The sequence below is a fragment of the Sardina pilchardus genome, chromosome 3, assembly GCF_963854185.1.
Source record: "Sardina pilchardus chromosome 3, fSarPil1.1, whole genome shotgun sequence".
NCBI classification, from domain to species: Eukaryota; Metazoa; Chordata; class Actinopteri; order Clupeiformes; family Clupeidae; genus Sardina; species Sardina pilchardus.
The window spans coordinates 13105837-13118336 of NC_084996.1; the positions used below are offsets into that span (position 1 = coordinate 13105837).

The following is a 12500-nucleotide window of genomic DNA, read 5'->3' on the forward strand; positions in this document are numbered from 1 at the left end:
CTCTTTCTCCCTTTCTCCCTCTCTCTCTCTCTTTCTCTCTCCCACACTGCCCTATGCTTCCGCCCCTGCGGTTTTTCCAATACACAGCCAGCGTTTCCAAAAAACCCTTTCCCATTGTCAACTTTATGATGACTCCCTCTTAATTTGGCTCCAAAAACAGGGGGCTTTTATGTCACAAAAAAAAACAAAAAGTCGCAGTGGGGAAGGACCGTGACAGAGTCTGGGAGAGGTCATCGGTCGTCTGAGTAACACTGTGAGAATGATGAATCTGGACACCTCTTTTCAAGTGCTAAGTTGTCTGTGACGCAAATGATGATGATATTTCAGTGGGTCACTTTGAGCGTGGATACGTGCAGATTAAGCTTACAGTAGCAAATGGTCAAATGCAATCAGAGTCCAACCAGATGTTTTCACAGCTGCGTTCTTGTTGTCTCGAGTGTCAAACCGTCGGGAGATGGATGCTGTCACCCTTCGCCTCCCCCGTCATCCATCAGCGTCGGGGGCTCACCTGCTTGCTGAGTGCGCCCTCTGGTGGGCGCCGAGCGCGGGCCGTCCCCGGCGGCGTTGAAGGCGGCCACGCTGACCATGTAGGTGGTGTAGCCCGTCAGGTTCTTCAGCTTGACCCCTCCCTCGGGCAGGAAGAGCGTCCGCAGGCGCTCCGTCTCGTTCTGCAGCTGGAACTCCCAGTAGTAAATCTGCAGCGGGACGCAGGAGACGGCGGGGGCAGGGAAGAGGAGGAGGGGAGGGGGGCCAAGGACAGAGTAAATCAGCCACTCTAACACACCATTATGTTTGCTTAGGGCTTTCGCTCAGCCAGCTCAGCCGGCCTGGAGCTGCTCTCGGGGTAATAAGCACATAACCCAGGGAGCACAAATACCCGGGAATTTATGCCTTTTGCTTTGTGCTCACTGAATTGTAGCGTCTGTGGAATGTAAATGGGAAGAGTTATTTCCAACAAACACTATATCTGCCGCTGTCACTGGCTCACTACGGGTGCAGCATACTGATGCAGGGGAGAGAGGGTTTTATGACACCTACATTATTACCTGACCATTAGTTACTACTAGTAGTAGAAAGGAACTCTATGGTGATTTAATGTGGAGCCATATATTCCCCTATACCACAACAGTGTTCACTAATGATGTGTGCATGCATAGGTCTAGGACTTATAGATTTGCACATAAATCGAAAAAAAGCTACTCTCTGTGATACCTTGTAGCCTTGGATGTCTCCATTTTGGGCGTCTAGAGGAGGAGGTTCCCACGTCACGTCCAGCTGGGAGGCGGTGGAGGACTGGACAGAAATGCTCTGGGGCGGGGCAGTGGGCACTGAGGGAGGGAAGCAGAGGGGCATTACGATGGATCTGTGCTGGTCACTCTTCTGCGGTGTAATACACTCAGACCCTCGTCCATCCCTGCACCCGTGATGATGCTTAAGATGATGTTTTTATTTTTATTGTTGAATGAATAGTTTAGGTTCAAATGTATGACAACCCAGGAAGAACAATGCAGGCGGAGGTCTGCGCTCTCTCTCGAGTGCTCTTCTAGTTGTTGTATTTTGTTTTTATTGTAACAACGCAACATAATTCAGTGCTTATGATGACAGCTGCTTGTATGTTGCCTGTATGAACCTGCAATAAGACTGAAATTCAATAAACTAAAGTGAAACCAACCTGCTTCCCCCACAAACACTTCCTGTGGTTTGCTTATGGGACCCTCCCCTACGGCGTTGTACACACTCAGCCGGATCTCGTAGCGCTTGTTTTTGCTCAAGTCTGCAATAAATCAGAGTCACAGTGATTTTTTTTTCGCTCTCCGAATACGGAGAACAGACATTTTAAAAGACAATGGAAAAGAGAGCATTTAAAGGCATGGAATGATGTAAGCCAGTGAATGAAGCAGGAGTGAATCGATTAGGACTGAAATTGAAGGTCAAACTCCGACTGCAGGAGAGGGAGTTGTGGGGGCACAGATGAAGACACGGAGGGAGACGATAAGAGGAATGAAGAGCGTTATCTGGAAAAGCGTCAAACCGAATGAAAAAGACAGGAGCGCTTTTAAGATCCGCAGATGAAAGTGCTTGGAAAGATGGGATGGAATGTTGAGAGATGCGCACACACACTCACACACACACACACACACACTCATGCACACATAGGCACACACTCACACACACATACACACCATACACACATGCACACATATAGGCACACACTCTCACTCTCTCTCTCTCACTCACACACACACACAGAGCTCCAGGATTAGATGTGAAGTGAACACACACACACACACACACACACACACACACCACACCCCACACCCCACACCCCACACACTCCAGGACTTACTGTCCAGCTCGTACTGGGTGAGTGAGGACTCGCTGAGGTTCCTAACGCTGTAGGGGGCTGGGGGTGCAGCGGAGGGTCAGGAGGGGACATCCATAGGTCACAGGGGAGGGCAGCCAGAGGTGGGAGGGTGGGACAGAGAGACAGAGAAAAGAGGGAGAGAAAAGAGAGAGGGAGAAAAGAAAGAGAGTGTATGAGAGAGAGGAAAGAGAGAGACAGAAAGAGAGAGGGAGAGAGAGAGGAAAGAGAGAGACAGAGAGAGAGAGGGAGAGAGAGAGAGGAAAGAGAGAGACAGAGAGAGAGAGGGAGAGAGAGAGAGGAAAGAGAGAGACAGAGAGAGAGAGGGAGGAAAGAAAGAGAGTGCATGAGAGAGAGGGAAGAGAGAGAACATGGAAAGAAAGAAATGGAGGGAGGAAAGAAAGCAAAAGAGAAAAAGATGGACATCGAGAGAAATAGTAGCGGGAAATAGGGAGAGAGGGGTGGAGAGTAGAAACACAGACAGAAAGAGAGAGAAGGGAAAGATGGAGGGAGCAATGACAGAGGGAAAGAGAGAGAGAGAGAGAGAAAAGGAAAAAACGAAGGTTAGTGCATTAGTCGTAAACCGTAGCGGAGGCATCAGCTGGGCAGTATGGAAGCGTGCGTGAGACGGCCGCTCCCGTCTCAGAGCGGCCCGAGACGGCCAGACGTCTGGAGAGACAAGTGAACAAAGAGCCTCAATCATCTCTGACACCGCCGAGCGGCACAGCACAGCACAGCGCCGCGCGCCACAGCCCCCTCAGAACATTTTCCATCCCTCCTGACACACCAAGTGTGTGTGTGTGTGTGTGTGTGTGCGTGTGTGTGTGTGTGTGTGTGCCAGATGAGATATGAGCCGGGTGGTAATGAGCACACACCACTGTGCACTAGAGGGACCCAGACAGGGAATCAGATGGGTACACATTCTTGAGGAGTAACTGCGGGACTTTGATGGCGTGGCGTGATTGCGAGCGTGTCAACATGGCGGCTAGATGAGGATTTTCAAAAGCATGCCACCGCACCGGCGCGATAAGGAAACAGGTGTGACCTCCAGTAATTCTTATTCATGATATTCATTCTGGTCAGCACCTCCCATTTGAAGGCGCCATTTCCTCTTCCCAAATGAGGAATCCATCATGGTGACATTTAGCTGCTGGATGCAACCACTGAGGTCTCTAATGGCTGAGTGCCTGGCAGTGTTACTCACTCACTCTCTCTCTCTCTCCCTCTCTTTCTATTTCTCTCTCTCATTCTCTCTCTCTCTCTCTCTCTCTCTCTCTCTCTCTCTCTTTGGCTTTCTATTTCTCTCCCTCTCTCTCATTATCACTTTCTCTTGCTCTTCATTTTTCTCTCTAACTTTTTCTCTCTGTCTCTATCTTCCTCTCCCATAGGGGCACACGGACAGACGGTGGAGTGTGTGTGTGTGTGTGTGCGCGAGTGTGTGTGTGTGTGTGTGCGCGAGTGTGTGTGTGTGTGTGTGTCGTTGGGTTTCGGTTGTACACCGTGGGCGGGCGGGGGGGACCCACCGGTGAGCTCGGCCCAGCTGGCGGCCGGGTTGTTGACCGTGCGCACGGTGAAGCTCCTCAGGCGGTCGTAGTGCAGCTCTCGGTAGCGCACCCGGAAACCCAGCAGGATGCCATTGATCTGCTCCTCAGATGGAGGCTAGAGGGGGGAGAGACAAGGAGGACAGGGCTCATCAGCCGACGCCAGGTGCTCAGGAAAATGGAGGAGGAGAAGAAGAAGAGGAAGAAGAGGAAGAGGAAGAGGAAATGGAAGCCAAAGACAAAGAGGAAGCAGCGCAAGAAGAGGAGGAAGAGGAGAGGAAGACCATCCTCTCTCTCGGCCCCCCTCCAGCACTGTTCTTCACCCTTTAGCCTTGGCCTCAATCATTTCTGGAGCGAGAAGAATAACATAATTTCCCCCCGCTATTCAATTCACACCAGGCATGCTCGCTCATCTGCCAGTTTAATTTCAGGCCGGACTCAAGCCTTGTCTGTCTTGAATGGCCATGAATTAAACATATCCGGCGGGTGGAGCAAACCGGCGCGCAGACATTCAATTATTCTCCAGCCGCACGATTCATATTTCATATGACACCTGACCTTATGGCCAAGAGCGGGTGCCTTCCCTGGCTCAATTATCATTCACCTCTCCAACTCCGCGGCGCTGAGTACTTCTTACCTTCCAGCGGACCAGCACGGACGTGGTGGTGTGCGGCGTGACAGAGAGGATTGTGGGAGCTTTGTCTGGGGCTGTGGAAAGGGTAGATGGGGGGGGAGGGGGTTAGACGGGTGTACATGTGAGGAGGGGGGTTCGGGGTGGTGGTGGTGGGTGGAGGTGGGGAGAGACAGAGACAGAGAAGACATCTGAGTGAAAAAACAAAACAACGTTGAAGTGGAGTAAACAACTTGTGATCTGCATACATGCGCCAGCTGTGAGCGCACAAACAGCCCCAACACACTGGACGCATTGATGGCCCGGCCGGGCCGTTCGCACGTTCGCAGAGGGCCATTAGCACTGTCTGAGAGGCTCTGGCAGCAATTGGCGGCAATTAAGTATGAAGTCATGGCTTGGCCTACGTACATCAGCACAGCAGCGTACTGTTTTTAGAACATCCACTGACATCACTTCCTATTAGAAGGCCACACATAATAGTTCCCTCTTTGTCCCGAGGCATCCAGGACGAGGATATCAGCGTGTACTAGAACACTTCATTCCTACGGGCGTGGTGTCGCCCCTAAATCATGATGAGCCAGAGTGATCAAGGTCACGTGATCTCACCATCCTGCAAGGTGGTGATGGCTTCACTGTCTTCACTGTATTCACTGTCTCCAATGTCATTGGTGGCCTTCACCCGGAACTGGTAGGAGGTGAACGGCTTCAGTCTGCAAATAGAAAAAAACGGAAATAAAACATAGAAATAGTAAAAAGAATACTTCACTATCCAAGTCCACTCAAATGTTGCCTGGTTTTATCCAGTATTTATATCATGCCTTACCGATACGCACATTTATACACACATACCCGTACATATTTTATCTGGTGGTAAGAATACCAACTGAGCTATAATGCAACCTAGCCACCACCATCTAAGTCTGATTCCTTACTTGTCCACAATGTAGGAGCTGGCCTCGTGGCTGACCGAGGCCGAGTGCACAGTCCAGTTGCTGTCCGGCAGCTCTCGGTACTGGACCGTGTAGTAGCGGACGGGGGAGAGGCCGTCACTGCCTGGTTCCCATGACAACAGCACACTTCTGGCCTGGACCTCTTCCTGGGGCACCACAGGTCTGCTGGTGGGCTGTGGGCGAGCTGAGGGTGGACACACACACACACACACACACACACACAAAGACATGCACAGACAGAAATACACACACACACACACACACACACACACACACACACACACACACACACACACACACACACACACACACACACACACACATGCACACACACACACACACACACACACACACACACACACACACACACACACACACACACACACACACACACACACACAACCAAACACAGGCATGCACACAAACACACACATACACAATTCAGATTAAAAAAGCTCTTTAAACATGGCACAACAACGACTAAGGGTCTGTGATATGCCCATGTGTTAGTAGCTAGGTTTGCACCTCTCTTCTCCGTGGTCACCACCAGCGCCTCGGCCGCCTCTCCCCAGCCTTTCCTGGTCTGAGCGGTCAGTCGGAACACATACACGCTCTCGGGCTTCAGGCCGGTCGCTGTGTACTGACGCGCACTGGGGCTGAGCACATCCACCGTGGCCGCGTTGCTATTGGACGAGTTCCGCCTGTAGGTGATCTGATAGGCTGTGACAGACCGACCGGGCGGGAAAAAAGACACGTCAGTGAGCGGTATGTGAACAGCGCGTGGAGGCCACAGGTAAGGACACACTATGGGTGCCTCTCATTTGGTGTTTTATACATTCTCCCTTCCTTCCTCGATCCTCGTCCTCACTGATCTAAAGAAAGAATGATGGGGCGGCAACAATGGGATAGTCTATCCAGTGTTAGCTATAGATCAGTAGGAACGAGCCTGGAGGATCGAGCATCGAGGCTCGAGGAGAGATGTTGAGAGGCACCCTATATGGGGAGCTGTGTGAGGGGCTCTGTGAACTCACCCAGGATGATGCCGTTGGGCTGGGCAGGGGGCTGCCATATGAGCCGCACCGAGGAGGTGCGCACCTCAGGGAAGAGGATGCCCATCGGAGGACCGGGCACTGCGGCAGGGAAGAGGGAGCGTGCACGTTAAGAGTCATCCTGCAGAACACTTTTTTTACACACCCTTGTCTTATCTTACAGTAGTTCTCATAACTCGCCTCTTACGTCTTGAACTTTTCAAACGCACCCTTGACTTACTGTATATTACAATAACTGTTGAAACTTGTCTTTTATGTCTTTTCTGCAGTTTTCTGCATGAGCAATAGCTTGCATGAGTGATAACCCAAAACCAATGAAGTGAATCTGGAACCTTGAATCATTTATGTGCCATAACCATTAGCAAGACTTGCAGCAAATATTGCACAATGAAAAAGAGTAAAGCTGCAAAGCTTAAGAACGAATCAAAGCCGTTCAAACATCGATGTGAATGGTCTTGAGACTTCAAGTAAGGGGGGGGGGGCAGTTCAAACTCTCGGTCAGTCCAAATCCTCACCGTCATCCAGGGTCCTCTCCAGGATGGGTGGTGAGCTGGGTCGGCCGTCTCCGATGCGCGTGAAGGCCAGCACCTGGATCTCGTACAGCACGTACTTGCCCAGCCCCGTCAGCTGCACGCTGTGGCTGTTGTTGCCCTCCACCGTCCAGAACCGCAGGTCTGTGTCCAGGTCCTTCTCCTTGTACGCCACCTGCGGACGGACGGGTGAGTGGGTGCGTGCGTGGGTGGGTGGGTGGACGGATGGAAGAATGTATGGATAGAGAGAGACGAATGGACGGATGGAAGGATTGATGGATGGACAGACAGAATAGATAGCAGAACGATTAATACAGTATGTTATTGATTCCCATGGAAATTTAGTAAAAGTAGACAAATGTACAGTGACTCTTGTTAGCCCAGCTGGATGGAACCATTAGAGACAGTGCACTGTTCTAGCACACCGTCCCCTGATGACATTTGCATGCTAATAGATGGAGGTAGAGTGAAGGGAGCATTCCTCCGTTGAGAGAGAGAGAGAGGCGTGACAGTGCGTACCTTGTAGCCCAGGATGAGGCCGTTGCGGTCGTGCAGGAGGACCTCTCCCCAGCGCACCAGGATGCTGCTGGACGTGGTGGCGAAGGCCGAGACGTTGCTGGGCCCGCAGGAGGGCACTGCGGGAGAGAGGGATCGTTAGACGGACACACTGGTCAGATTCCTTTTCTTTTGTCCTTTCCTAAAAAGCGTCCTGTGTAGATGACGGCTATGCAGATGGATGTGGAGTACAAGGAAGGAAATTAAAGAGCCAATCCATGAAAGCGAATTCATTAAAGGAACAAGTGGTAAAAGAGCATGGGTTAGTGTGCGCTCGAGATTTGTCGAGATGATTTTTTATCAAAGACGTACCATAATGTGGCAATGCGGTTGGGAGATGTTGCATTTTTGAACTATCTTATAAAATCTGTCTTAAACGCAGCCAAGAGAGAAGGTGAATGAAAGAATGATGAAGGAGTCACTCGACTGTGTGAGCGAACGGCAGTCAGCTCGACCATGCTCACCGGACTCGCGGGTCCTCCCGATGATGGACGGGCTCAGGGGTCCGGACCCGATGCCGTTGAACGCCTGAACGCGCACCTCGTACTCGGTCCACTCCTCCAGGTCCTCGATGGTGAACTCGCGCTCCAGCCGGTCGGCTATGACGTGGGACAGCACCCCGGCCTTTGACCCGGCGCGTGCGTACTGCACCCGGTAGCCCACCAGGTCTAGGTTCCCATTGTACTCCCACTCTGGCAAAGGCTGGTTATGAGACCAGACAAACACTACTGGTTGCATGTGGTTCTAAAATGCCCTAAAGGTGCTTTAACGGTGTATGTCAAATCAGAGCTCTTGTCTTGTGCTGCAGTTACAGATTTGGAGTACACCTTGTCATCATATCATCATTTGAAAGATTTTTTATTATTCAGCGACCAAGTTAAATCCACAGACAAGAAGTGTGTGATCAACTTGTTTTAATTTAATGTTCTTGTCAGTACACAAGAGGATTCTAGAGCTTTTTGAGAAGAATCCTGTATGTGTAAAGCATTCATGCACAACATACAGTACACTTGATAGATCATGCATTTCCATGCCCAGGGGAACGTACCACCCATCTCAGCCAGAGGCTAGTCTCGCTGGCCGTGCGCAGGGTCACGTTGGCGGGGGCCATGTCCGGAGGGGCCTGCAGCGTCTGGATCTTCCTGGAGGGCTGGCTGGCGGGGCTGGTGCCCACGATGTTCACCTGCCGCATGCGGAACCTGACAGCACACACACACGCACACACACACACACAGCGAGAGAACATGTTCAGCCTTTTACCGTATGTGTGGGCGCAGCGCAATCACATTTACCGTTAATTATTCATGAACCGTGAGCAGAATTATTCATTACCCATACCACATTTTTGACTTATAGTGAATTTGTATTTGAGAGATAGGCTTCTAACCCTGCCTGCAAATGAGATAAGCCTAAGTGAAAAGAGAATGAAATTATGCAGGATGATAAAAAGAGAATAAAAAAACGGTGCTTAGCTATATTAAGTCTATTAAAATTAAAAATAGGCATGGGCACAAAACAATTATGTGATTAATTAAATGAAAAATATGACAGCTATATGAGGCTCTACCTGCAGGGACACCTATGCGCGTGCTGTTGTGTGAGGCAGAAGTGTTACCTGTAGAAGGTGTATGGATTGAGGCCAGTGACCTCCAGAGAGCGAGCGTCTGGCTCGTTGGCCAGCTGGTGAACCGTGACCCACTCCTCGTTTTCGCCGATAACACCGATCTGCGGACAAAGACAGCAGGAGGACGAAGCAAAAAGGGAAGGTCACCATGGAGGGAGTTAAAGCGTAACAAAAAAAAAAAAGTTTGTCCATAGAGACACACCGTCTAAAAAAGAAATCCTTCAGCAGCTGTGTAAATGAAGCGCTGCATGAATAAACAACAGTGAATGGGGGATAGAGAGAAAGAGAGAGGGAGTGAGGGAGAGAGAGAGAGAGCGAGAGAGAGCGAGAGGGAGAGGGAGAGGATCACAGCAGATCAATATGAGGTGATACTAAGGGTGTTGGATCAGAGGCTAACGTGAAAAGACAAGGTGAAAGACAGAAAACCAGTGAAAGGCAGGCATATTGATAGCAAGCTGCAGCTCATGATTGAAAGAGAGAGAGAGAGAGAGAGAGAGAGAGAGAGAGAGAGAGAGAGAGAGAGAGAGAGAGAGAGAGAGAGAGTGGAGTGTGGTGGGGGGGTCAACTGCCTCTGTGTTGTACCTGTGCCTCCACCTGCCAGCGTGAGATGGAGGTCTTGCCGTCGTATCCAGGTTTGAACTGCAGAGTGACCGTGCGGGGGCCGATGTTGGAGATGGCGATGTTGGTGGGGGGTCCGGGCATCTCTGCACAAAAGGAGCGCGAGGGATCAGAGGCTTGGCAACGAGAAACACGGGAGGTCTGGACTGAGGTGTGACCGGTACAATTAGGGGGCCAAGCAGCGGGGCACAGCATGCACGGGTGGGATCACACACACACACACACACACACACACACACACACACATACACACACACACACTGCTGCACAACTGCCCAGCACTTTCTAGAGTCTCAGGGAGAGGTTCTTATGGGTTTGGGCGGGAGTAGGGCAGACTCTTCAGTTTATAGTGCCCGTCACCAGACAAAGGGCATGCTTTCTTCTCTCCCATCAGAGTAAAGGGCATGCTGACTGCAGTCTGCATGCTGACCCAATTATACATTCTTTCAGATCTACAACAGATCAGCAGCCTGACGTCGTACAATCATCACAGGAATACAGAGGTCAGTGCATTTCTTTATTCAGTTCTCATGATTTTTGCTGTGATATCGCTCAAACTTTGGCCTTTTTCGTCTCTTTATTCCAAAGGACAGTAAAGGAGTAGACAGGAGATGAGTGGGAGGGAGGAAGAAGACGGTAATGGTATTCCCGCTCTGCCGCTACGGCGGCGTGGGCGTAGTAGTAGGTGGCTCACCTGGCGGGACCCCGGAGGAGATGGTGGAGGACGAGAGCTGGCCCTGGCCCTTGGAGGTCATGCCGGCCACCTGGATGGTGTAGGTGGTGAGGGCCGTGAGGCCGGTGACGCGGTACTCCTGGGTCTGGTTGGGCAGGTAGTGCGTGACCCGCGTGTTGGTGCGGTTGAACTCCTCCCAAGAGATGCGGTAGCCTGGTAGCCGGGGGGGAAATAGAGACAAGCTTTTTAACATCTCTTTGTTTTTTTTGTTTTTTTGTTGTTTTTTTTTCTCGTCCCGTTCCTGTTTCATCTCACATTTCACACAGCTTGCTTTACAGCAAAAACAACAGAAACGTTGCATACAAAATGTGTTTATTTCACAGACGCATTTCGGCTTAGCGCCTTCATCAACGCCTTTGTTTTTTCCCCTTTCTTCCTTGATATCGCTTATAGGTTTAGTCCTAGCGCTCTTCGAAAGAAAAAGAAACTGAGCAAAGTCTGCTCCTACCACACCACACCACAGGACAGAAACCACTTTAAAGCTTCCATGCTGCTCACGACCCTCCAGAAGGAAGGCGGAGAGGCTGCCTACCGGTCAGAATGCCGTTCTTCTCGTGCGGCTCTTTCCAGCTGACTTTCAGAGAGGTGTCCAGGATGTCCGTGAAGCTCAGGTGACCCACAGCTCCGGGGGCTGCACAGAGGAATCAGAGGAGCTAATTAGCATTCTTTGCACAGAGCGAAAACAGAAACGCTTTCTACTGACCAAACACTCACTACACACTATCACTATATATGTTCTAAAATACTGTGTGCTCGTCCGAAGCTGAGGCGTGGTGGTGTGTGTGTGTGTGTGTGTCGTGTGTGTGTGTGAGACGGTGTGTGTGTGTGACGGTGCCGCCGTGGTCACTCACTGTCCTCGTGGGTGCGCACTCTCTGGGGCGGGCTGCGCGGGCCGTCGCCCGGCGTGGTGAAGCAGAGCACCGAGGTGAAGTACTGCGTGAACTTCTTCAGGCCCGAGACGTAGCCCACGTGCACGCTGTCCTGGAAGTTGGGCCGCACCGTCACCATGGCGGCGTGGTCCTGCTCCTCGTGGCCGGCCTCCCACGCCAGGAGCTGCGGGGGCGAAGCGGTCAGAAAAATGTGAGCGGAAACAAACGAAACGAAAACAGAGAAAAAAAAGAGGAAGAGATGACGGTGTGGCAAGAAGAGCCTGCACTTCTGCCTTTGTGCACTGGAGGGCAGTGGCGAGACACAGACCTTGTAGCCCTGGTTGATGCCGTTGATGAACTGGGGGCTCGGGGCGTTCCAAGTGAAACGCACGGTGCTGGAGTTGACAGCCTCGGCCTGGACATTGCCCGGGGGAACAGTAGGCACTGCAGGCAACAAAGCGCAGTTATTATAGGAAGGGCACAGAGAAACATGGCACAGAATGAATGGCCATTCAGCCCTGAATGGTTTAGAGATATTGACTTGTGTGCCCTTTAACACCTCTCATTTAAACTGTTCAATGCAGCAGGCACATAGTGTCTGGCATAGCTCTGCAACAAATTCCACCGACAGCCTTGGCATTGTTTGTGCCAATACAGATTGACCTGAGCTACCCAATACACAATACGTTTCACAATAAAGAAGCCTTACACAATGCCACTTTCGGACAGTTCAATGTTATATCACAGCAGCATGTTTTTTTTTTCCTTTCCAGTTCTTCTCACCTCCCTGCAGTGTCCACTCGGTGACCTTGTGGCTGAAGATGCCCTGTCCGGCTCCGTTGTAGGCCGCCACCTCGATCTCGTAGTTGGTCCAGATGATGAGGTCCTCCAGCAGCATGTTGGTCTGGTCCGGGTTGGTGATGTTCTTGATCTGGCAGTCCACCGGCAGACCCGAGAGGCAGTACCTACCCACAGACAGGCCCGTTTTTTTTTTATTATTATATATATATTTTTTTGGGGGGGGGGCTTTTTTGCCTT

General features: G+C 51.1%; 1 protein-coding gene across 1 annotated transcript in view; it reads right to left on the reverse strand.

The window, feature by feature from the left end:
* Positions 1-12500, reverse strand: part of sdk2a (sidekick cell adhesion molecule 2a) — a 44311-nt gene that overhangs the window by 10519 nt on the left and 21292 nt on the right. Inside the window, exons 16-36 of the mRNA XM_062531116.1 lie at positions 12246-12427; positions 11791-11906; positions 11445-11646; positions 11126-11224; positions 10555-10746; positions 9825-9946; positions 9234-9343; positions 8667-8817; positions 8083-8320; positions 7583-7698; positions 7049-7238; positions 6516-6614; positions 6010-6204; positions 5467-5668; positions 5141-5244; positions 4541-4611; positions 3886-4021; positions 2348-2404; positions 1673-1774; positions 1213-1328; positions 509-695 (exon numbers count right to left, since the gene is read on the reverse strand). Of these exons, the coding sequence (XP_062387100.1) occupies positions 509-695; positions 1213-1328; positions 1673-1774; positions 2348-2404; positions 3886-4021; positions 4541-4611; positions 5141-5244; positions 5467-5668; positions 6010-6204; positions 6516-6614; positions 7049-7238; positions 7583-7698; positions 8083-8320; positions 8667-8817; positions 9234-9343; positions 9825-9946; positions 10555-10746; positions 11126-11224; positions 11445-11646; positions 11791-11906; positions 12246-12427 (2987 nt within the window). The remainder of the gene's footprint in view (positions 1-508; positions 696-1212; positions 1329-1672; positions 1775-2347; positions 2405-3885; positions 4022-4540; positions 4612-5140; positions 5245-5466; positions 5669-6009; positions 6205-6515; positions 6615-7048; positions 7239-7582; positions 7699-8082; positions 8321-8666; positions 8818-9233; positions 9344-9824; positions 9947-10554; positions 10747-11125; positions 11225-11444; positions 11647-11790; positions 11907-12245; positions 12428-12500) is intronic.